At 45.4% G+C, this 25,243-nt stretch overlaps 1 protein-coding gene across 1 annotated transcript; it reads right to left on the reverse strand.

The window, feature by feature from the left end:
* On the reverse strand, window positions 1-25,126 carry LOC119400226 (RAD50-interacting protein 1). Its single transcript, XM_037667231.2, has 14 exons — window positions 24,873-25,126; window positions 22,801-23,045; window positions 20,334-20,507; window positions 17,667-17,801; window positions 16,323-16,458; window positions 14,981-15,094; window positions 13,316-13,538; window positions 12,533-12,670; window positions 10,009-10,208; window positions 8,534-8,615; window positions 4,705-4,930; window positions 3,117-3,297; window positions 1,717-1,835; window positions 1-1,455 (listed from the first exon to the last, which is right to left on the reverse strand). The coding sequence occupies exons 1-14, from the start codon at window positions 24,990-24,992 to the stop codon at window positions 1,263-1,265; spliced, it is 2,286 nt and encodes a 761-aa protein (XP_037523159.1). The 5' UTR covers window positions 24,993-25,126; the 3' UTR covers window positions 1-1,262.
* Window positions 25,127-25,243: the final 117 nt, after the last annotated feature.

Genomic DNA, 25,243 nt, shown 5'->3' on the forward strand with positions numbered 1-25,243 from the left:
AGTAAATCAGCATATCACAATAATCTTGAATCAGAACTGTACGCAGTGCAACTGAAATGGATGTTCCAAACCCATTTGAACAATAGTTATGCTACGCTGAACATTTGTGAGTCAGTGTCAAGCTGAGATTTTGCTCACGAATGTTCACATGCCATAACTTTAGTTCAAATAGGTTTAGAGCATCTATTTTTGTTGTATTGCATACAGTTTCGATTCCATATTATTGTAATATGCTGAGTAACTTAGTAATTCTTCAGTATAGGAAAAATCTTGCTCCCCAAATGGCGCATGAAATAGTTTATATTTTAAAAACATGTTATTACTAGAAAAATAACTGCAGAACTAAAATCAGCGTACAAATATGTATACATAAACTCAGCAAGTTTCATAAAAATCGATCAAGAAATAAAAAATTTTAAAGTGCCATATCCCACCCTAACACCGGCCAGAGGACCATGCCAAGTCTAAGTAAGAGTACTACACTCGATTGCGGGATCCATCAGAATGAATAAAAGTAGATGGATGCACACGAGTTTGCTGCCTCTGTCATCATATCAGTCTTGACGTAGCTGCAATTTCCAGAGTTTTGACACGTATGCAATCCGAAAAGCTCTGCAGGAAATGTGGTACATGCTGTGCACGCTTTTCAGAACGCCACTTCTCGTATTTGTCCGTATGGCCCCCAACAAACAGCAACTCCTCGTTTACCGAAACGCGGCCTGCAAAAAATCTTTACCATCCTTTCGAGTCTGCCAGCTCGAACACTCCCTGCAGCTTTGCGCTCGTCTGTCTCAATCAAAAACATGCAGCCAGAGATATCACTCTGCTCAGCGAGCCTCCCGCGTGCCTTTCCGACCTTTCACCCCGAAAGACCCTCGACGTCTGCATGCTGACCTCTTCCAAATTTAGTTTTTGTGTCGACCGTGCGTAGCAGCACAGTACAAGATTGGCACATTTACAACGGTGGGGGTCACGATGCAACGGAGTTGTTACAGCAACGCTTCATAAAGCAGCGCAATAAATTTTTGGGCCTTCTCTCAACTTTCAACGTAATCGACATCCAAGCGTTTTCGTCGACCAGCCCTCCGAGCCTTCGGAACAAATATCGGCGCGCAAGCATGCGACATCGCCGCGCCTCGAAAGCGTTGCACGAAGGCCTGGGAGTAGACCTGAGCGTGTGGAGGAGGGGGAAAGGTGATTGGCCTGGTTTGGTGCAGCCGGCTTTGTAGCCGACTCTGTGGCCGGCTTGAGACAACGGCAACTCAGGTGTGCACAAGGTCGTTGCGCTTCGAGAGCACGTGCATGGCCTGGGACGGGGTGAGGAACGAGACGCCCTGCTCCTCGAGCGCCGTGCCGCCAGTGACGACGTCGGTGGCCCGCGCCGCGCGGAGCGTTTCTTGTAGGATCCAGGCCACCGGGTGCGGCATCGTCAACAGGATGCAGGCCTCCTTCACTCTGTACAAATGTTTACAGTCACATTTACTTTTCAGGGGCAACATCAAAAGAATAAATGGATCTTTAATTACACTCTTCTGACGATTGATTGTGGAAAATTTCACAGAACATGTTACTTTGTTTTCCTTCTTGAAATATAATACAGTGTCTTGGAGTAATGCTGCACAGATTTTACACATTTACAGACAGTTTGTCATAATTCGTGCCTGAAGAGGATGGAATTCTAGACTAAGCCAACAGTGCTGTAGTGCTAGTACTCACTCCTTGAAGTGGTTCTCAGGCTTCTGAGTGTAGGTGCTGAACAGGGGGAACAGGTTCCGGTTCATGTCAAAACTCAGCTGCATGGCGCCCCCTTCGCTGAAGAAGTTCTCCAGGATCAGCTGAAGCATGGATGGCACACAAGAAACAATGTTCGGGACCTCTGTTTGCACGTGTAGAATTGCTTGAAGCACATAACTATGCAGATTCAAACTTAAGATGACTAAGAGATGCAGTGTGCCTATTTTTTTTTAAATATTATTACTGACCTGCAGTGTTCGTTCTGCCATGTAAAGAAAATTAAGAGCTTCAAATGTTTCTCTTTGCATGTGCATAATAGAACTATGAATGCATGTGTAGTTTGACATTTTGTAGTTTCATCATGCATAACCACACGTATTCAGAAACTCCAGGCTAATTTTCATGCTTATTTAAGTACGCTAACTAACTAACTTTCATCGTGGTATCCGATACAGCTAGGCCCCTTTATAAAAGACATCACCGTGGCGCAGCTCTTTTCCTATATGTGAGGTGTCTCTTATAAGCAAGGTACCATGTTCTCATTTTCTGATCAACCCCTACTTCGATGTAGGCGCACTGGTGTCTCTTAAACCCAATCATCTGTTACATCAGTACCTCTTATGAAGGGGTTCCACTGTGCAAAGTCCAAGAGTGCTAACAGTGAGCGACCAGTCTGCATGTCGTATGCTGCACGTGCATGACAAGTTATGCAATGGTAAGTGAGGAAGCACAGCGGCACAATGCACGAAATCTTTCAGCACACCTCATACCACTACGCGAGCGTTAGAGGAAGAGGGCATGTGTCTCATCCTCTGATCCAGCCGTGGCGTTGCACGGCTGTCCACGCAGTGGAATGCATATAGTACACACAGTACTCATGAAATGAAACTCGACAATATAAGGTTAAGTCGAAATCTTTCGGCACACCTCATACGACTAAGCAAGCGTAAAGGACTGACCACACGTACGCATTGCAGCGCGTCAGCGCGTGGCTTGTAGACTCGGCGTCGCACCCTCTCCCTATGGAGAGAGAGGACATGCAGCTTCGTATAGCCGCGCACCCTCTCACTCCATAGGGAGAGGGTGCGACGCCAAGTCTACAAGCCACGCGCTGATGCGCTCCAATGTGTACGTGTGGTCAGGCCTTCAAAGGAAGAGGGCATGTGTCTCATCCTCTGATCCAGCCGTGGCATTGCACGGCTGTCCACGCAGTGGATTGCATATAGTACACATGGTACTCATGGAATGAAACTCAACAATATAAGGCTAAGTTGAAATCTTTCGGCATACCTCATACGACTAAGCAAGCGTTAAAGGAAGAGGGCAGCCTGTACGAGCCTGTGCGTTACAAGAGAAGTTGAAAGTCGTGACGGGGCACCGACCTCCTCGTACAGGAACACGCTGATGCCCCGCGCAGCTTCCTGCCACAGCGTGTTGAAGAGTGGTGCAGCGAGGGCCTCCTGCAGCTGTTGAAGAGTGGACTGCAGCCAGCTCAGCATGGGGAAGGCGGTCGGCGTCAGCCCCGCGTCTTCCCTGTCGTTCAGCGACGGCATGCAAAACCACCTGCACGGAGCGTCTCAGCTATTGTAACGAATGCAATGAAATTGCAACGCCAAAAAGAAAAAAAAGCCGGTTCCACGCCTGTGCAGCAATCTGAGTAAACAGCAGAGCTGGCAAGCAAGCACCACCACCGGGTGAACGCAGATTAAGTAGTACTTTCTTCTTTATATTGTGTTTCTTTCTTTATCTTATTCTACATTTTCTTCCATGCCATACAATGCTATGCTTTACCCTTTCCCCTCCTGCTTTCCTTCCTCCTCACCTCACTTTCCTGCCCCCTTGCTATACTACACTCAAACCTCATTATAACAAAGTCACATCTGCCATGAAAATAACTTCGTTATATCTGAAAATTCGTTATAAACGTTTATTTGTAACACTGTATCTATTACAAGACTATTCTTCATTTACTTCGTTATAACCGATAGTTCGTTATATCCACGTTCGTTATATTGAGGTATGAGTGTATACTATGCATGGCTATGCTATGCTAGGAGCTGCTTGGTACACGTATTTACTCGATTCTACCGCGCCCTCGATTGTAACGCGCACCTGTTTTCCGCGACCAAAAAGAAAAAAAAACGTACAACATCAATTCTAACGCGCACCCATTTTTCGTGAGAGAAATGAACAAAAGTACGTAGGAGTCCGCCTTCGCACATTCAGAAGAACAGGTATTTGGGTTTTAAAGAACTAAAGTTTCAAAAAAAGAAAACACAAAGTCAAACGGCGGGCCTTGCCGCTGAAACTGCCACCACTACGGCGGCGATACGAGTCGCGTAATGGATCAGTCTTCGTCGCTGTTGGACAACTCCTTGTCGCTGTCAACGCTCTTCGAGTTCGGCAAACCGGCCCTGCTTTTGTCCACAGAAACTTTTTCGTGAAGCTTTGCTGAAAAACAATCTTCTGCTTCTGTTAGCGCCAGTCTCGCACGCACGTTTCGGCAACTCTGAACGACCGCGATGCGGCCCGATTCCCGTCCGTCCCTGCACATGTAATAACTTTTCTTTGAAATGCGACATCGTGGTGCACTCGTCGAGTATTTGGAGGGGCACTTCCATGCCGCCGATGCGAATGCAGAACGAGATGACAAACTCCTCAGCACACGTACGAACTGAAACAATGACAGAAATGGCCGAGGCGCGTAAGAGGCGGCCATTTTGAAATGCCGATGGCAATACGATAACCGTTTTTTCGGTACTCGATTCAACGCGCATGCGATATTACGACTCGTTTTGCCGAAAAAAAGGTGCGCGTTAGATTCGAGTAAATACGGTACCCACTCCCTGTGACATATAGTCGCCGAGTTTTGTGCAGACATCAACGGCCTCACCTCCAGCTTAAACAGCTCTGCTGCTAAACAAAGGCCTGCCAGCGTACTTTTAACTGCTACGCTGTGAGATCACTCACTTCTCGCGCCGGTAGGCCTTGCTCTTGGCCTTGAAGTCAAGCACCAACTCGTCCACGATGGCAAGCACGGTGTCCGTGTACAGCTTCTCCAGGAGCTGCGACACCTCCTCGAACACCGACTCCTGCAGGGTGCCGTACTCAGCCATGGGCATCAGCTGGCTGCTCTCGTCCGACGGTGTCTCCGAGGCGGCCAGGAACAGAGCCTCCTCGGGGTCAACCGTCTCGGCTGTGCATGGTTTCGCAGTGAGACAGGCAAAAGCATATGCTGAGCCCTTTTTACACTTTCTTTTTTCAAGCACTTAATGTAGCGCTAATTCTGCTCTAATCCAACACTAATTATGTGGTTAATGTAGCACTAATTTCGTTCTTGAGTAGGTCTTGGTGTAATTCTAAATCTTGCACTTAATGCAGCTCCACTACCATGAATCCCAATGAAGTGTGTAGCACAGGCAACCCAGTTAATCTCTTGGCAATCATGCACTTGCCACCGCCTCGACAATCGCGTGCTTGCCAAGGTGGTGGCGCGCTCTCTTGCGCAGCGCTGGTATCAGCCGTATGTTTCAGAAGCGTTTTTCGCGATTTTAGGTAAATAATTTAGATTAATTATTAGTTATGTCTGTAGTTTATATTGTTTTAGACCTTGTTAGTTTATTTTACACTGGTTTTGAGCACTGCATGACCATACGACATGAGACAGTAGATGGACAAGCCTGGCCTCTAAAGTGGCACGCATTTAATATATTACGGCATATTTCTCGACTGAAAGCTCTCCTAGTCTGGAAAGCGTTTAACATGGAGTGAGGCAGAGCAGTATGCATGCATTACATTATTCCATCATTATAACAGCAGATAGCGAGCACTAGGCAACATCAAAAAACACTAGTTGAACATCATCAGCCTGACTACACCCACTACAGGGCGAAGGCCTTTCCAATAATGCTCCAATTAACCTGGCCCCGTTATCCCCACAAATTTCTTAATCTCATCCCCCCATCTAACTTTCTGCCTTCCCCTTGCTTGCCTTCTCTTGGAATCTAGTCTGTTATTCTTAAAGGGATACTGAACAAAATTTTCGCCGCCGAGATAAATGACTCAATTGAAAGATTGGGTGCTGAAATTTGTTGAAACAACCTTCATTTCAGCCAGAGACTAGCAGAAAATAATGAATTTAATGCATTTTTCGCGAATTGGCGCGTCTAGCGGCTGCGCCGCGAACTAGAGAGGAAGTGACGCGAAACTCTGCGGATAGTGACTCGCCAACCGTGCTCGCAGCAAAATCGCTTACCAATCGACATCGCAAGCCGCCACCCGCTGCCGCGCGTCTCTCTCAAAACGTGTTTTCACGGTCGGGAAGGTGTTCTCCGTGCGTGTTCTCAACCGGCAGCCAACGACGCCATTGCGGCGCTCTCGGCCGTATATTTGTTTTCTCAAGCGGAGCTTGCGCCCACGTCTACGAATTTGCCGTCTGTGTTGTGTGCTGCTACGTAATGTGAACGGTGAAGCACCTGACAACGCAGAATGCCTCAACGCTGTTCTGCGATAGGGTGTGCCCTGTCAAACCTTTCCAACAGAGCCGAAGCTCTGAAGGATATGGATTCGCGCTGCATGCCCATCGCAGCCAACGTGGGTGCCTTCAAAGCGTGACTTTTTGTGCTCCGAACACTTCGAGGATAGTGATTATGAGTTACTGTGTAAATTGCTGGTCCCGGCTGCCGAACCATGTTGGGCTACGGCGGCTCGTCTGGCTCGTCGTCCTTGCTGTCGCTTGACACAGCAGAACGGTCACACGCATATGGTTGTATTTGGCGCATCCGTTTTGGAGGCCTGTCGAACTCGGAGTCGCAATGACCGCTCGTGGAACCACTGTCACTCGCACCTTGCATCTTTGCGCTCTCGCGACACGCTCGGTAGTTGTAGCGGTTTTTGAGGAATAAGCGCTATTTTGTTTCCTATGTGGGGAAAAGAGGACAAGGCTCAGCGCCACACCAGCCACCCTCAGTTCTTGAGAGGAGAGGTGGAGAAAGGGAAGTGGCAGGGCAGGAGAGAGCGTGCCGGTTGCCCCCCTCTTGCTGGTGCACTCGACGTCACGTCCGCCGACAAGCGCAGTGGCATGCAGCCGCCGCGCTCTCACAATCCACTAAAAATACGGCCAACTGCTCGAAATTACGTGAAATAAACACTGCGTACAGGAACAGTCGTGTCGTCCGAGTTGAATGTAAGTGTTTTCGTAGCTTTTTCAAATTTTTGTTCAGTATCCCTTTAATGACCGGCGGTCATCTTGCCTACGTGCTACATGCCCTGCCCCAAGCCCATTTCTTCTTAATTTCAACTCAGATGTCCTTAACATGCATTGGCTCCCTGACCCACTTTAAGCTAACAAAACTTGACATTAGCCTACAGTTAGTCAACTGAAGCAGGTTTTGATTACGGGCTCGTTGGTCTTCACTGTAAACTTGCTTACAGCGCACACCAAGGCGAAAGGACAAACACATCTTTGTCGCTTGTTCTGTCCATTCATCTCTGTTTGTGTTGTACAAAAGTTTAGAAAGTTAGTCAGGATTAGTGAACATTAGTCAATACCAGCTTACATAGGCTGGCAGTCAGCCAACACTGGTCTGGCCTACGTTGGCAACACTGGCCAACACTGGATATTACGTGTCGGCTAATACAGTAGAACCCCGCTGATACGTTTTTGAAGGGACCGTAGGAAATAAACGTAAGAGACGGGAAACGTAAGAGCCGAAAAACAGGAAAAACGGCAAAATATTTAGTGGTACAGAATTTTATTTCAGTTCTTACGAGCAGCACAAAAATTGGCGCGTTCAGCCGCGATCTAGTCGATGGATAGAAACGCGGAGATTAGGACGGCCTCATCCACAGAAATGTAATCAACGTATGTGATTTTTTAAACACCAACAGCTGTAGGCATGAAAGAACTAAGCACATGCAATCACGACCGGCGCGGCGAGTCCGACCGCGAACCGCACGCACGACCATGCAAGCTCCAACCAGCTTGAACTCCTCCCGTTCTCCGACAAATAACGATGATGAAGAGTCTACGCCAACGCGATGGCAGAAGTGAATGCCAATCTCGAAGGCCTTGCTTTCGCAAGCAATTACGTCATACACGCCATGTTTGTGCAATACAAATCTCAAAGGCTATGCTTTTGTCAGTAGTAAATGCCAATCTCGAAGGCCTTGCTTTCGCGAGCAGTTACGTCATAGACGCCATCTTTGCAATTTGAATCTCGAAGGCCATGCTTTTGTTTGCATCAATTGAAAGATTCTGTTGCGTGCGCCTCTCATGCGGCTAATATTACGGTCAAACGAGGCCAAGCTGCGTGAAAATGCACCATGGCGGCTCTCTTTGGTAGTCACTCGGTCGGCTCCGAGCGCACTTCGCGACGTATCATACGGGAACGGTCCGACAGTTACGACGTAACAGCGGGGTTCCCAATACATTGTATCCTATGGGAGCTATGCCGGGACCGGCGGAAAACGACGTAACAGCCGGGAAAACGCAGCAGTGAGGAACGTAACAGCGGGGTTCTACTGTAGCGAGTTTTAGTACTGCACATGTAGCATCCGTAACAGCATTGCGTATGCAGGAACGATGCGTTTTGCATAGTGCGCAGGAGCAGAAGTTGTGCACACGCGCTTTATGCAACACGTCGCGCTGCTACGTGTGCAACGCCGTTATGAAAGCTTTGTACGCAGTACTAAAACTCGCTAACGAATGTGAGGAGTGACAGAAGTTGCTACTGCCTTTGTAGCACTATCCGCTATGTCTGAAACAGAGTATTCAAGTGAGACAAGATGAGTTGCTTACAATTGGCCTGTTTTGTACTTTGCCTCCTCTGCTTCTCCTTCTGCTGCATCTCGTTGCAGGCTTCCAGTAGCTCAACGAAAAACTGCACAAAAAAATTGCATTCCAGAATTAGCATGGGTTGATGGTGAGCTGCAAGCTTGGACATACAAACCTCCTGCAAAGAGAGTTTAACTCGGCAGCTCCCATCTAATGGATGAAGATGGTGTTGGAATGGACAATTTGCTTTTCTAGGTGACCTATGGCAACAATTCAGATAAAGTTCATTGCATTTGAAAGGGAAAACTTAAAATCTAGTAGATGTAATACACAAATTTTTCAATTAAGGCCATCAAGTATTTCAGAAAGGTTTAGAAAATTTCATAATTTTTAAGAAACTAATGTGTCCAGTTTGCAACTCTGCAACTTAGCAAATATAAAAACAATATCAAAATTGTAAAATACACCTAGTAGGAGACCTAAATCTAACAAACTAAATTGAGGTATTACAACCCACTCTAAAAATTGAAACCACTCAATTTCTCAGCAGACCTTTTGTAAAGCTCTCATAAATATTTGCAACAATTTCACGTAAGCTGCAAATTTATATTATCACATTTTTCCCCACGACATTTTCTAACAAATGCAGCTTAAACAACTACATTCTGTGTTTTCTTCAACTTGCCAATATTTGGCAATCCATGAAAAATGTACTTTGGCCACATTGACTTGATAAATCAAGTTCCTCAAACTTGTCATGCTAAGTCTTTGGCACCGTTAGACAGTAATACAGCCACTTTTGGACGACAACAAAATTATGCGGGCCCCAGCCGAAGTCGTCAAAATCCACATCATTGCTGCAAGTTGGTGCGGCAAACTCAAGGCCGTGGCCCCACCTGTTTTCTCTTTGGGCATTTCCTGCCTTTTTCAATAGTCTCCTTACAGCAACAGCAACGTTTTCTTGTGAGAGGGTACTAATTAATATGAATGAAATCACTTCCCTCCAAATTAGTTTTCCTTTACATTTGCATATTTATTTAATTATTCATGTACTTATTCAAGTAGCCAAAGAGCCCACTATGGGATTTAATGTGTGTGTGTGGGGGGCGGGGGGGGGGGCAGGACATGCAGAACAAATTTTTACAGACAAATGATCATGGCAGGCAGTTACTACAGTGCTATGTACAGCAATTGGTGAAACATAGTAATAAGGCAAAGGTTATTATACAAGATTTTACAAGACTGTGCAACTAACCAAACAAAATGCCGGATGTGAATAAGTGCTCTGAAAGAGTTCACAAGCTTGTGTACAAAAAGAGAGTACGCAAGCGCAAACACTTGTGTACATAGTGGTACACAAGCATTTCTGCATTCTTCCCTTCTCGGAACGTGTCCATAGTACCAAGGAATCTAACCCGCGACCTTCAGCTCGGCAGCAAGAAGCCACAACCAACGGATTTACAAATATTGAAAACAAGGGTGCCTATCATACGACTAACCGGCTGTATGCTCCACTGGGCTAGCACTTGGACCACGTAGTGGGCAGCGTTCACGATTGGACAGATGCCGACCAGGTTCAGCTCTTCCAGACGTGCGGTCAGAATCTGCTGCAGGCACAGCCTCCAGTCTTCTAAGAGAATCTGCTGCAAGCTCACGAACTTGAGCCGGTGGTAGGGCTGCTCAAGGTGGCGGTAACGTTCTACGACAAGAAATACAGAGAATTACTATAGTCAGTCCTATTACGCCAATCGGCATTGGCAGTGTCAGCTATAGTGATACAAAAAAATCATCATCCCGTGATGACATCATCATGACATTACATATCGCCAATACTTGTGACATCATCGTGACATCATCATATAATAATGTCGCTTGGTCAATGGTGGGCCTATCATGGAAACAGTGCAACACGAGGTGAGCTGCAGAAAGCTTTTGGAGCGAGTGTCGTGTCTATCTTGTCCCTTTTGTCCTCGTCAAAAGTGTGCTACTTCACCATACGGTATAATGAAGCTTTTGGAGGTTGGCAGGCCAAGATAAATATATCGTCTGAGAAGAAAAAAAAAGATGGCTTTCATTTTCGAGTCGTTTTAATTGAATACACAAGGAACCCCGTGAGTTTTACCATTCAATTTCTGAAGTCTGCCAACAAATCAGCCAGCGACATCAAAATTCTGTCTCAAACTTACTATATTCCAATACTAGCTGGAAAAAGTTGTTCACAAGTTGACCCATGCCACAGACGTCAGTCAGTCTGTGCTAACAGCTTTTTGACATGGCTTCTTCCACCATGAAAATAAAATTGAACTGAATTTAGCTACACAAAATTGGGTAATCAGGTTAAGCCTCTTGGTCAGTACAGTTCAGCACAACCAACGCATCAAGCGCATCACCGCAATGGCATTTTTGCCACTGGAATGCAACACCATGACTGCAATCTAGCAAGCTACCACATTCTCATCTTCTCATCATCTCTTGCTCCAAGTTCTGTTAGTAAATGAAAATACACATCACTGGTTAGATGCACAGCCACTGGGTAGTAGGGGGTCTAAATAAACACAGTAGACTCAATATTTCAAACTTGAGGGGACCTCAGGATTTTGTTCGAGTTATCTTACGTTCTCACTAATACGACCCAGAGCAGCATATCAACTAGTGTGATGTTTATTGTTTCTCAATGTCGCAGCAACCTCATAGACGGCTCTGCATGATCGCCAATAAAGTTTTTAGATGTAAGTGATCGTACTGGTACTCGTTATTATACAAAGTGTGCAAGTGTGTGTAATTAAGGGTCGAAATGTGTCGCATCCCGTGACAGTTAGTAGCCCCTACCTATTCTTAAAGGGGTGGTGCCACCAAATTTGTGGCTTGCGCATTCTTTGCTGTAAGCGTTTCCTATAGCTCCAGGAAGCATGATGCACGCACCAAGATTCATGTATTCTCGCTAAATAACTTAATATCGCCTTTTGATTTGGACAACTTTCGGTTTCGGTTTCTGGGCGCCAAGGTTGGGCAGTGACGTAGAAGTGTAGGAGGCGTGGTCACGTGACCACACAAGGCTGTGACGCACATAGCCAGGAAGCGATCGAAACTCGGGGAGTGATGTAGCAACCGATGCTTTGCCGGTACTACAGTGAACTAGAATGTATTCTAGTTCATTACAGCCGGTACGTACGTTGCGGAAGTGCCGGAGGTCCGCAGGTCACTCACGTTACTACAGCAGATTTGGTGTGACGTCACTTCAACTTTCGTTGCCCATCCTACAGATCTACGTCACTGTTGGCGCGCTAGCGATGGGTTTCGATCGGGAGAATGAGCATTTAGGTACACTTTCGAAGTGAATTAAAATATATTCTAAACGTTTGCTGTGTCCGACCCTTCGTGTGGAATGTCCTTGCATACAGGGGAAACCCACAACAGGCTTGTTATAGCCTCGAAATTTGGTGGCACCACCCCTTTAAAATGTTTTCCCGCATGACACCGGTGTACTGCGGCGAAAGCAACTTTAGGAAGCATTCACGTGATAGACCAAGGCCAGACCGTGTTTCTTCCTCGGTCCGCATGCAATTGTTGGTGTGCATGGTTTGGCTAGTTTGGCCATTTTGTAGGTAGGCAATCGGTTTTATCTGTGGCTATCAGTGGCATAAAACCACGAATGTTCAGCTAGAAGCAACAAAGGCAGCAGATATTTCTAGGCTTGGTCAAGCAAAAAGTTTGAATTAACCGAATTTGTGCAGTGGGGCAGTTTGAATTAAGTGGCTTTAAAATACAGTGAAAACAGCGGGCCAACCATAAATTTAGGTTTGTTTGAAATAACCCAAAGTTTGAATTATCAAGAGTCTACTGTATGCAATTACATGAACAAATTGTGTTAACAAAGCAGACATTTTATAAGTACACATCAATGAAAACAAGAGAAGAAAAAAAAACATAGAGCAAAACATAAATATAGTAGCAAGACTTCTTCAATGGTGAACCAAATGAGCAAGAAGTCAATGTTCACAGATGGTGGTAAAGCTTGTTCACCTGTCATCGCTGAGAGGATCATCATGAACGCCTCAGCACACTCGGGAACCTTGAGATCGTCGACGTCGCCTTCCATCGGGAAATGCGGCTTCCACGCCGTTGGCGACGAAAGGAGTACGTCGCGCTTTTCATCAGCATCTGCATGAACAAAGCACTACACTGTAAATAAATGCAAGGTGATTGCTACGTGAGAGATCTATAGTCGGACACAACTTAAGGGGGCATGGTAAGGTAAATGGGTCATCTTGGTTTGAGCTTTATATCTAGCGAACTGTTCCATATTCCATTGTGAAACATTGTGTGTCCAGTAAGAAAACTTCTGGCCTTCACTTCGTGTAGCTTTTCGTAAATTTTTGTATTTGAGTACTAAATTTTAGGCTGGGGTGTAAAATTGAACGTACTTTTTATCAAAAACAAAAAACAGTATGATCGTAAAATTTTGCACACTGATTCCACATGGTAGTGGCATTAACACCTAGCTAAAAGAAATGGTTCCTATATTTATTTCACAAGAAAAAAAATATTGTCTTCACTTGTCACGTGCAATAAGAGAGACTTTCCAATTAATCTTCTTCTTTTTTCTTAATTATAACTCGCAGATAAGACATGATACTGATGATGGAAGGGAGGAGGGGCTCTTCAGATGACGAAAAGCCGCTGCTTCTTAATGGAGAAAGAGACAGCCAATAGGTGGCTCCTCCCTCCCCCAATAACTTGGGACGAAAACAAAGTACAGGAGGCTGTGGATGGGCAATCAGGTCAGCACAGCATGTGTGCACGCACACTTCTTCTCCAGGGCGATCCACCGGATGAAGCAGTGGTCGGCAGTGAGCACGTTGAGAATGCACGGGTAGAAGGGCGGGTAGCCCTGGCTCCGCAGTTCGCGGTCAAATAGGAGCACCTCTTCGATGGCATGCGTCAGCAGCTGGTCATCAGCGAGCAGCGACGGCAAGTCCATCTGCAGCTTGTGGATGCCGATCTGGACCAGTCCGCGCATGAGCTCCAGCTAGAGAAAGAAAAAATTTTCTTATTTTTCTCTGTGACCTGTTCACATGAAATTTTTACTGACTTCATTTCCATCATGGAAGTGATGCCAGTAAAAAGACTAAAATGATGTAATTTCCATCACGGAAATGACATCACTAAAGAGATTCCAATGACGTCATTTCCGTCACAGAAATGTCGTCAGTGGAGTCATGGTGGACCCCAGCATGAAACACTTTGAAAAAAAAAATTAATTTTGGGCCTTTACATGCGAACACCGTGATATGATTACGAGGTGTGTCGTAGTGGGGAACTGTGCACTAATTTTGACCACCTGGTGTTCTCTAACATGCACCTAAATCTAAGTATCACAGTGTTTTTGCATTCTGCCCCCTCAGAGCACGACCACTGTGGCAGGAAATTGAAACTGTACGTGCGTGCTCAGTAGTGCTACACCTGAGCCGCTCAGCCATGGCTGCTGGTTTGTGATGCTCCATTAAAGTGAAATATGTCATGAACACATCTTTAAGATGCACTAGTCTTCTTGCTGACCAACCATTTAAAAACGCAGCATGTTCACTGTTGTGCCATTGCCAAAAATTTGTGCTGGTGGCAAAGCAGAATATACTTAATTACTGCAAAAGTAACGTTAGAGTGTACTAGAATGGGAGAGTGGGTCAGACAGGGCTCCGCGCCAAGGCGTTTTTTTTTTAACCAAGGCGTCGCCTTCACCTAAAGGTTACCATAGTTACCGCCGTTGTCATTGTTACGGCCGCACACAGCGGCCACCGGCGCCATCTGGCAGTCACGTCTGAAGCGTAGCCACGCAGCATTGCTGCAGCACTCGCGCAAGGCCATGGACGGCGTCGCACCGCGTTTCAGAAATAACTCAACTAAAGGAAGGCAGCACATTCATTTCGCTAAATACCCTGCTCGCAGCCAATAACGATCGTGTTACCTTTATTTCGTCTCATTGTTTTTTCGTGCCAACAACGCTAAATGAAAGAAGGTAGCGAACAAATGGTAAAACCATGTGCAAGTGGCGGTGCGCCAAAAAGACGATGCCGCATCGAGCAGTCGACAGCTCGGCGCCCTCGTCAGAGTTCCAACCACCCGACCGCCGGAGCAGATGGGAGCTTCCGGTGAAGGCGACTGTAGCACCGCCGCAAATTTTCACCGTTTTTTGCTTCACGCTCGCCCCTTGCCGCCAGCTCAAGTGGACCCACTCCCCTGTTCTAGTACACTCTAGTAGCACTGCATTTGTCTGGTTGAGCTCTGCGCCACCGAGTGGTGCCAACCACAAAACCACTCACGAATATGCACCTCCGGTGATTAAGTAGCGTGCAAACAGTAAGAAGTTTGCAGACAAACTAGAACTCTCTAATTTCACCCTCCCTCACAGAAATGAAGCAGGTTAAATGTACTTGCTTCACAAACATAACAATGCCAAAAAGAAACACTCACCCTCGCCTGCATGCCTTCCACACCTGCCTTGACAAGAATCGCCTGGACAAAGCGATCACAGAACTCCCCATGGTCAGCAGCCCAAGTCAGAATCTGGCTCAGGTACCACTCCGTCTGCAAAGGTTGAGTGATATACAGTAAAACCTCAGCACAACAAATCCAGATATAATGAATCATCTGTTGTAACGAAGTAAAGGGGAAATAGTCTCGCCATTAGTACAGTGTAATGAATACACCTCATAACGAATTTTCCGATGCAACGAAGCCACTTTCGTGTCCAATCCAACATCGCTGCAACAAGGTTTGACTGTATTTTCGCTTCGTATGTTTGCTTCACTTTCTTTTGTTCCCAGCACCAATATACTAGTGACGATCAACGGTGCAAAAACACCAGGGACGAGGAAGGAACACGAGGCGGGCGCGCAGCCTAGCAAGTGAAAATTTGTTGTCAGGCACACATAATATGGCAGTACAAACACACATGGTCAGGATTGAAGATGGGTGGTTAAATAATCAATTTCTAGCTTATGCAGCATCACAGATGGCCTTGCCACAAACATAACACCAGACTTATGAATAAGGAGAGCTTTGACAATATCTCGCATGACCCTCGACAACACTGTAGTTTTATCCGCGCCCGTCCCGTGTTCCTTCCTCATCTCTGGTTTCTTGCACAGTTGATAATCACAATCAATTACCAACTCTCCCAGCGTTCTGTTCTTCTAAACCAATATAATGTGTTACGATTCCTGTGTTTTGCAGCATGAGCCCTTGCGTTATTCAAACAGTCATGGACAATGAGGTACGAAACAAACAAGTTAGGCCTAACATAAAACATTAAGGCAGCTATGAACTCGTGGTGCGAAGACAGAAAACAGCGGAGCTGGTGGCCTTCCCCTCCTCCTCGCTCTCAATTCCCTTTCCCACCTCTTGCTATACTATACAGTACTATACTATGCAAGACTATGCTATGCTTTACTCTCTCCCCTCCTTATTTACCTCCTCCTCACACTTACTTCCCTTTCCCAACTCCTTGCTACACTATATACAAGGTTATGCCATGCTATACCCTCTCCCCTCCTCCTTTCTTTCCTCCTCACCCTCACATCACTTTCCCACCCCCTTGTTACACTATGCTATGTATGGCCATGCTTTACTAGGAGCTGCTTGGCCCATCACCGCCAAGTTCTGTGCAGACATCAACGGCCGTATCCTATACTCCAGCTTAAACAGCTCTGCTGTTAAAAGGAACACACAGTGAGGCATTGATGTGCTCTTCTTCTATGTCGTCCCATCTTTCGGCACATCCCTTCTGCGATCACAACCCAATTAGCACGCTGACCTTGTCGAGTCTGTTGGTCTGACGCTTCCCAGTGAAGTGGAAGAGGAAGCGCTTCTTCAGAGGTCGCAGCATCAGTTCCAGGGGCAGCACTGACGTAGTCGACCCGACGTCCAACTGGGAGCCCTCTAAGCCTTCCCTGTTCATTTGGGAGTGCCACGAGTAAAGGACCAAGCCAAATTTTGCTTGTGAGCTCTTCAGCTGTGTCCCTTCAAAAAGAAGGCCAAAGTTTTGGCTTAAAGGAGTACTGACATGAATTTTAAAATTTTTCGGGTTGTTGCTCTAAATGAAAGCACGGGTGTCGAGAACCCTAAAGAGAGTGTCGTGGTGCCTAGGGATGCATTGCATATATTTTTAATACCGCTTCTTTCAACCAGCAGTTTCGGTTTCGGTTTCGAGAGGGCGGCTTCATAGTGACGTGTCAAGTCTGCCCGTGACGTCACGGGCAGACTGCAACCCACGAAATATGCACCTGCTGTCCTTTGCTGTCAGTCGAACGTGGTTCATAATGAGTGAACTGTCGTCCAGTGCCTCCGACAGCGATTTCTGTGATTTAGGCTGCATGCAGAACCCAGACTTCGCAAACCAAGTGAGCTGACTTGAAACGTCATAGGGCTCTCCATGCGGTGAAGCTGCCTTGCAGATGCTGGGAGATGAAAACTTTAAAATCAAACTTAAATATTTATACGTGTTTTCCGGATGCGGTGTAGGGAGAGCGTTAACACTACATGCCAAGGAAACAAAAAACGTCCGTTTTGCTGCACTTCAAAATCGTGTCAGTACTCCTTTAAAGGGAAACTAAAGAGAAAAACGATTTTCCTCGAACAAGTAAATTACTCTTTCACGATACCAAAAACACCACGCCAGCTGCGAAAAGAGGCTTAGCAAGCGAGAAAATGTGCAAAAATAAATTGCGGGGGCCAACACCACCTTGAGGTTCCCGCATCAGTTGCAGAGACATCATATATTTTGATGGCGTCTACTAGGGCCTACATAGCGCATAATTGGTAAAAATGAAGTATACATTGTCTTCTGAGGGAGCCAGAGGCTTAACATACCAACTTTCAAAACATTTCATTGAGCCAAAAAACACTTTGAAATCCATGACAGCACTATAGGGTCATTCTGTGTAGTCTATAGTGTGCGTTCGCTAGTATTATGGATTCATTTCATCAGCACTAACTAGCCCAGCTAAATGCATTAATGAGTTACATGCTATGTGCCCTTGGCAGCCACGAGAAATGCAAAATCAGAAAATGTACACGAGTATATACTGCAATACAAAACTGAAAACTGCAAAGCAGGGTGTCAAAATCCACCTGAAAACCTCAAAACGAAGAAGGATACGGCAGCTGAATCTTATGCAGGTTGATGAAGCTCTTCTCGAACGGAAGCAACAGCTCTGGCGTGTACGAGACCGGCGCGCTGACACCTGTGTTGAGGATGGGCCAGCCCATGGAATGCAGCACCTTGTTGAACTCCCTGCATATGATGGGAATCGGCAGTAAAGTTAAATCAGGTAGCGAAATGCAGCAAAGCAAGAGAAGTCAGCACAAAGCCAACAAAGCTGAAGGTACACTCAAACCTCGATATAACGAATGCGGATATAGCGAATTATCGGTTATAACGAAGTAAATGAAGAATAGTCTTGTCATAGCTACAGTGTTACAAATAAACGTTTATAACAAATTTTCGGATATAACGAAGTCATTTTTGTGGCAGATGTGACTTTGTTACAATGAGGTTTGAGTGTAGTATACTCAAATCTCGATATAATGAATACGGATATAACTAATTGTCAGTTATAACAAAGTAAACCAGACTCTCGTTAAAAAGAACCTGAAGGGTCCAGCAAAAGATGTTCCATTTAACAGGAGTTCCGCTTACTGAGAGATGAACAGGGTTGCAGTATTCAGGTACGAAACCAATCATAATAGAGGCAGTTGTTCCGTTTAAGCAGCAGTTTCGTTTAAGAGATTTTCATTAACTGAGAGTCTACTGAAATGAAGAATCTACTGAATGAAGTCTTCTGAAGTATTCTGAAATGAAGAGTCTACTGAATGAAGTCTTGCCATAGATACAGTGCTATGAATATACGTTTATAACGAATTTTACGATATAACGAAGTTATTTTTGTGTCAGATGCGACTTTGTTATATTGAGGTCTGAGTGTACAACGAAAAAGAAAAAAGATGCGGTGAATTTCCCCCAAGAGAAACTGTCATGGTGTGTGAAGCATTTTTACTGGACTAAAGCAGCACACAACAGAGGACATGGTGCATAAACGGTGCCAAAAGCAAACTTCATCTAACGAAGGCGTACCAGAGAGAACGCAGTGTATCATACTCATCAGCCTGTCTTATCATCTTATGTGTTAAGTTCAATGCAGGACAAAGGCCTCTCCCAATGACATCGAACTCGCCCTGTCCTGTGCAAGCAGATTCCATTTTATGCCTCCGAATTTATTAATTTCGTTGCTCCACCTAGCCCTTTGCTGTCCTTGGCTGCGCTTCCCATCTCTTGGTATCCATTTCGATGTTCTATGACGTGACACGACTAAGTCCATTTTCTTCTTCTCAATGTCTACTAGGATATTGGCTACCCCTGTTTGTTCCATGATGCACTATACTGTCTTCCTATATCTTGGAGTTATGCCTATCATTTAGTTACCCGTGTCATAATCAGTGCCATAGGCAAATCTATGTGGCAAAGGCATACAAATCAGGAACTGGCATATAAATGGTGACACATGCAAACATAATCTCGCAAAGGTGTACAACGAAGAACACGGTGTATAAGTGGTGTCAAAAGCAAACTTACTTTGGCAAAGGCGCACAATAGAGAACAAGGCGTATAAATGGTGTCAAAAGCATACTTACCTGGTCAAAGGCATACAACAGAGAACATGGTGTATAAATGGTCAAAAACAAACTTACTTTGGCCAAGGCATACAAACACTGGCATAGGGGGTGTCCAACCCCCCACCCCCACCCCCTTCCAAATAAACATTTTTTCAATTGTGCATGTGTATGTGCACACGCACACACATAAACACATGCACGACTATACATCAAGGGTGGTTGATCCCTCCCCTCCCCCCTTACCACGCAGAAAAAGAAAATTGCAGGCAGTTTGCACTAAGTCGCGCAAAGCTTGGCACAGTGAAGCATGGACCCGTCGCCGCTCGCACTACCCATCTACCGGCACGTCTAGCTTTGAGATGCGTGGCTTCCTCCTCTGGAGTACTCAGCCAGGCAGGCTATGCTATTATAGAGTGGAGGTTGCGTGTGATGTCTCCGTCGGTGGGCATGGCTTAGCTACTGTGCATGCGTGGCCTGGCCAAGTGGTGCGGCATCTGGTCACTAGACAACGCGATGCTTGCTTCCTCTTTCTTTCTCTCTTTCGTTGATGTTCTCTATGTCTCTTTCTTTTCCTTTCTGCATTTCCTTCTCTCTATATCTCCCTTTCTTATTATTTCTATGCTATGCTTTGCTCTCTCCCCTCCTCCTCATCATCATCTCTCCTCCTTGCGCTCACTTCCCTTTCCCACACTATACTATACAAGGCTATGCTCTGCTAGCGTGCCTGGATAGCCGAGTGGTTAGGACACTCGCCTTTGGATCGAGGGTATGCAGGTTCGAATCCTGTCGAATCCCACCTTGTGAAGAATTTTTTTTTCAGCAAGAATTTTTTTCTTTCTTTTCGTCTCTCTGTTCGTTTCTCTCTTTCTTTTTCTTTCTCTCTCTCTCTGTACTCGTTCTCAGGTAGCCGCAGAATGACACATCCCCGTTAAGATGATTATTGTTTTCTGCGATCGACTCACAAGGCGCGATTTGCTAAACGGCGCTGTTAGAAACTTCTGACTACGCCCCTGCGTACAACAGACAACATGGTGTATAAACGGTGTCAAAAGCAAACTTAGTTTGGCAGTGACATACAACGAAGGCCCTGGTTTGTATAAACGATGCAAAAGCGAACAATCTGGCGAAAACGCATGACAGAGAGGCCACTCACTTTTCAAACTTATCTCTGAGAATCTGATGCCAGTAGAGGATGGTTTCTCGTAGAAAGTTGACGAGGTGGGTGCAGGCCGAGGCGCGCACTCTCTGCCACACTTGCAGCAGGAAGGACAGGTGCGACACAGCTTGCTCATCCTGGCCTTGGCTCATCGCTTCCTCAATAGACTCGCTGCACCAAACGCGAGTCGAACCTTTTAATAACGTCGCAACAATCACATAGGTGACCGCCGAAAAGTCAGCGACATTGTTCGACCGGCAGCCTTTCTCAACTGCAAGCACTAATAATAAGGATCGTTGGGGTTTTACATCTTAAAACTACAATATGAATATGAGAGACGCCGTAGCGAAGGGCTCCAGAAATTTCGACCGCCTAGGGTTCTTTTAAAATGCACCTAAATCCAAGTACACGGGCCTCTAGCATTTCGCCTCCATTGAAATGCGGCTGCCAAGGCCGGCATTCGATCCCGCGACCTTCGGGTCAGCAGTAGAGCACCACAATTACTAGATTAGAACAGCGGGTGGGGTGCAGGCACTCGGCCTTCGAAGTACGAAATCAACCACCATACCATGGCCGTTTATTATGCGCATCTTTCTAATCTGTACATTATCATTATGATCACGTTTGTCTATCCGTCCTCATTGTCGCCGTGTGTCGTCATCATCGCCGCATGTTCTGTGCTTGTTTGCCCTCAAGCAGAAGAAATGTTGTACTAACTACGATGTCATATGTAACGGAGGTGTAAGAACACAATATATTACGGTAGGTACGAAAAATCACATAACTAATTAATCTTCATGCACAATCGAAATGGCATCATGACAAAGCACGAGGAAAATAACACAGAATTTTAACTGCCAAACACAACTGTGAATAAATACTAATTGCAACGGCAATTATATCCTTTATGCCACGCATTTTAATGTTGTCTATCATGCCTTGTGGTTTGTCCTGAAGCTGACGCTTGCCTCTACAATTTATGGAATGCAAAGATTAGAATTGTGCTGTTTTTTAAATTCTGCATCAGAAAAAAAAAAAAAGAATAGGGTATTTTTGCTTGTCACAACCATGCATGCATGAACATACTTCAATGTAGTGAAGTTACGCTGACCAATACAAAGTTCAACCTTGCTTGTATCAAAATTGTGTTCAACGTAAAAGGTGTGTTCATTATTTACTGGCACTATTTGCAATAAAGATACACGGGGAGATCAGGAAAAAGAGAAGTAATCAACCTATATTGCAATAAAGTTCAATTATGAGATTTTGAGCGATTGACATAATTGCGTTCGGCAGAAAGATTGACTCAACTGCTGAATCCAGTTTGAAATGATCTCCACATGGTGAACTGACTTAAGCTGATAAAGATATCTTTTTTTTTTGCACTTCTATTTGTTTCTAACACTCTGGAGTTGTCACAGTAAACAAAGCTACTCGACAGTAGGCATTTCTAGACCAAAATAAAACAGCCACACCTGAAATGACCTTCCCACTGATATTAAATTGATTATTAAAAAGAGAAGCATTAGCTAATATCATATAATAGTAATCACTTGTGTGAAGAGATATTAATTGTGTATTTTTTCGCACAACTTGTGCTGTTTTCTAATATTGTATCTGAAATAATTTCGTAAACAAATAATGTACTTCTGGTATTTCATTATCCGTGCAAATATTTCCCTTTCAATTAATCTTTTTCCGTAACCCACTGTCTTCTCTAATGCCGAAAGGTCTTTGGAGCAAAATAAACTTATCGAATCAACCAATCAATTTTCATTGTCTCTGGTAAATACAATCACGTGTTACTTTTATACACATAGAACCCCTTCAAGAATTGTGACAGAGGACCTTTTTTTTTAACAGAAGTGGTTAGAGTTGAATTACAAGGTGAAGAAGCCCAAGTACAGTCCAACCTGCATATATCGAACACACATATATCCAATTATTGTGCATACTGAACAGTTATTTCCAATATATAAAATAGTTTACAGATCTCTTGCAATCCCCCTCAGATCCAATATATCTAGGTTCAACTGTATTACAATAGCTTTGTTACGAACGTGCACAAAACTTTTTTTTTTGTTAGCATGGTTACTACAGGCCCTTTTTATTAATGTAAAGCTACCTTCCCTGCAATGCAGTTCGCCCAACTAATGGCAGCTAGTCACTTCTGCAAACAGTGTGTTCAAGCGTAGCTCGCTTGTGCTACGATGAGGAAAATGTAGACTCTCAGTTGTCTTGATATAAATATGCATAATAGCATGCAACTAGGACCTCATCTCCACTTGAGGCACGACAGGGGCTGCCATTAGTTGGGTGAATATGCAGTGCAGGGAAGCGCACTTGTGGATTATGAAAAAGATCTATTGTGAGTTATGCAGATGAAAGTGAACAAGCTGCTAATAGAAATAAAATCATGTGCAATGATGTTATGCTATAAAGGTAAACAAACAAATGTGCGCACCTTGTCTCTTCAATCTTGGCTATCCACTGCAAGTACTGTTTCAACCGCAGTAGTTTCTGAATGTCGGCGAGGGAGCTCTCAAACTCCTTCTTCACCAGGCTCGCATTGTCCAGGTGCGCCGACACGTCGTTCAAGATCTTGCCGTGTACGCCTTCCAGTATTTGCATCTTTTCCAGCGACTCCCGCGCGAAACCGAGCAATCCCTTCAACTGCTCCGGATCTGCACCGCCTTTCGATGCCTTCAGCTTTTGCGCACATGGAAAGAAAAAGGGCGGGGTCGGGAGATTTGAGGAAGAACCGACACAAAATTTTGAAGGCGAGATAACTTGTTGGATGGATTCGTATGGACATACACGCATCGTCTACAAAATATGAACGGATAATATATCCTAGAACATATTTAAGACCAATTTTAAAGTGCGCGTCGCGCAACTGCGTGCGGCGCCCCACCTCACGACATCGGCGCCAACTTAGTTTTATTGTAAACCACCAACAGCCACCTGCATCAGGAGTTTCTGTTGGCTGCCACAATCCTTGTGAGCACTCTCTCCTAGCAGACCTTTTCAACAGAAAGAGGGGGCACCTCCTTTATGGACTTGCACTACAAAGGTTGACGTATTTGTCTGAGTAGTGTATTTTTGGGGTGTGACACATATTTACGACATCACAGAGGAGATTATAGCAGCACCCAGGGAGCCTTCGTTGAAAAGAGTTGTCAAGGTGGTGCTCTAGTGAATGCAGTTTTGTGTGCTTACGTGGCCAGCTATGTCTACACGAAAACCATTGTGGATGCCACTTCACTTGGCACTCTTTGAAACATAAACTGCAACTGGGCGCTATAAAAATGTCTCCAAATAATTAACCGTCACACGCTTGAGCAAACGAGGTTTCCAGCCGTGATAAGTGGGTCATTAGCTATCTATCGCAAGAGAAAAAACAAGATGAAAAATTTTTGTGTCAGTATTCCTATAAATTAAATTCCAAGGCTTTCACATGACAGAACTGCAATAAGATTATGGAACAAAAGTTCAGGGGAAGATGGAAGCTTGAAGAGGGAATAATCTTTGTAACACGGGGAGTCACTGGAGCCGACGTTTCGACAAGCGGTCTCGTCTTCTTCGAGGCAACAACTGTCTACCTTGGCGCGTGTGTGTATGCTTTGTACACACTCCCACTCAAGCCAAAACAGAAGAGAAGAGGGCAAGTGAGAAAAGTGGGAGAAGGAGAGAAAGAACAAAAGGGCAGGGGGAGCTTATCTCAACATCCCCCTGTCTTTTCGTTCTTTCTCCCTCACCCCACTTCCGTATTCGCGCTTGCCCTCTCCTCCTCTTCTGTTTTGGTTGGGGGATAGGGTACGATAATAATAATATCTGGGGTTTAACGTCCCAAAACCACGATATGATTATGAGAGACGCCGTAGTGGAGGGCTCCGGAAATTTCGACCACCTGGGGTTCTTTAACGTGCACCTAAATCTAAGTACACGGGCTTCAGACATTTTCGCCTCCATCGAAAATGCAGCCGCCGCGGCCGGGATTCGATCCCGCGACCTTCGGGTCAGCAGTCGAGCGCCATAACCACTAGACCACCGTGGCGGGGGGGGGGGGGGGGGGGATAGGGTACGAAGCATACGCACAAGCTAAGGTAGACAGTTGCAGCCTTGCAGAAGACAAGACCGCTTGCCGAAACGTCGGCTCCAGCGATATTCCGTGTCCAAATATTTTTCGTCGACACGATTATGAGGCACGTAACAGTGAGGGACTGCAGATGAATTTCGACCAGCTGTTGTTCTTTAGTGCGGACCTAAGTCTAAATACACAGTTACGCTTCCGCATTTAGCCAAAATCTGAACGAGGCCGGTGAGGCCGGGATTCGAACCCGAGTCCTCGTACTTAGCGGCGCAACAACTTTTTTACCTGTTAAGCTAGCACGGAGGGTAGAAATGGGGTATAAGAATGCAACATGTAAGGGCGTCGGAAACGGCAACAGATTGAAGTACGATTCCCGTGGATATATCGGGGTCGAGAAAAAAACAAGACAGACGCGTCCCAGTGATAGTAATAGTTACACTTACTCTCTGCTCGACCTCTTGCTTCCTAACCATCAGCGAAGCATGATAGTTCTTCGCCTTGCGCAGGTTTTTCACGTCGTTCCCGAATTCTCGATTCAGGTCGTCCGCGACGTTTCGTTCCATTGCGGGTTTGTTTCCTTCCAGTCCGTTTCTCTTTCTTTTTTCCTCTCAGCGAGGTTTCGATCGACAAATAAATCGTATTACAAGCTGTGGCGTTCGGTTCCTAGCTAGCGCTAGGGAGCCGCCATGTTTAGAGGGAAGGCACGCAGAGTTGGACGTCCAGTCATTCGTCATCAAATTAGCAGTTTCGTATGACCGAAAATGCCCGTTTGCTCTTTGCTAACGCTCACGACGGAGAATTTCTCGTTTGTTGT

Source organism: Rhipicephalus sanguineus, chromosome 7, assembly GCF_013339695.2.
Source record: "Rhipicephalus sanguineus isolate Rsan-2018 chromosome 7, BIME_Rsan_1.4, whole genome shotgun sequence".
NCBI classification, from domain to species: Eukaryota; Metazoa; Arthropoda; class Arachnida; order Ixodida; family Ixodidae; genus Rhipicephalus; species Rhipicephalus sanguineus.

Bases quoted from the DNA above. Each gene is read 5' to 3' on its own strand.
- LOC119400226 (XM_037667231.2), bottom strand. From the start codon at position 24,992: ATGGAACGAAACGTCGCGGACGACCTGAATCGAGAATTCGGGAACGAC. The intron at 20,508-22,800 runs GTGCGCACATTT...CGTTTGGTGCAG, and splicing joins GCCAAGATTGAAGAGACAAG to CGAGTCTATTGAGGAAGCGA. The intron at 12,671-13,315 runs GTGCGTGCACAC...TTGTTCATGCAG, and splicing joins GATCGCCCTGGAGAAGAAGT to ATGCTGATGAAAAGCGCGAC.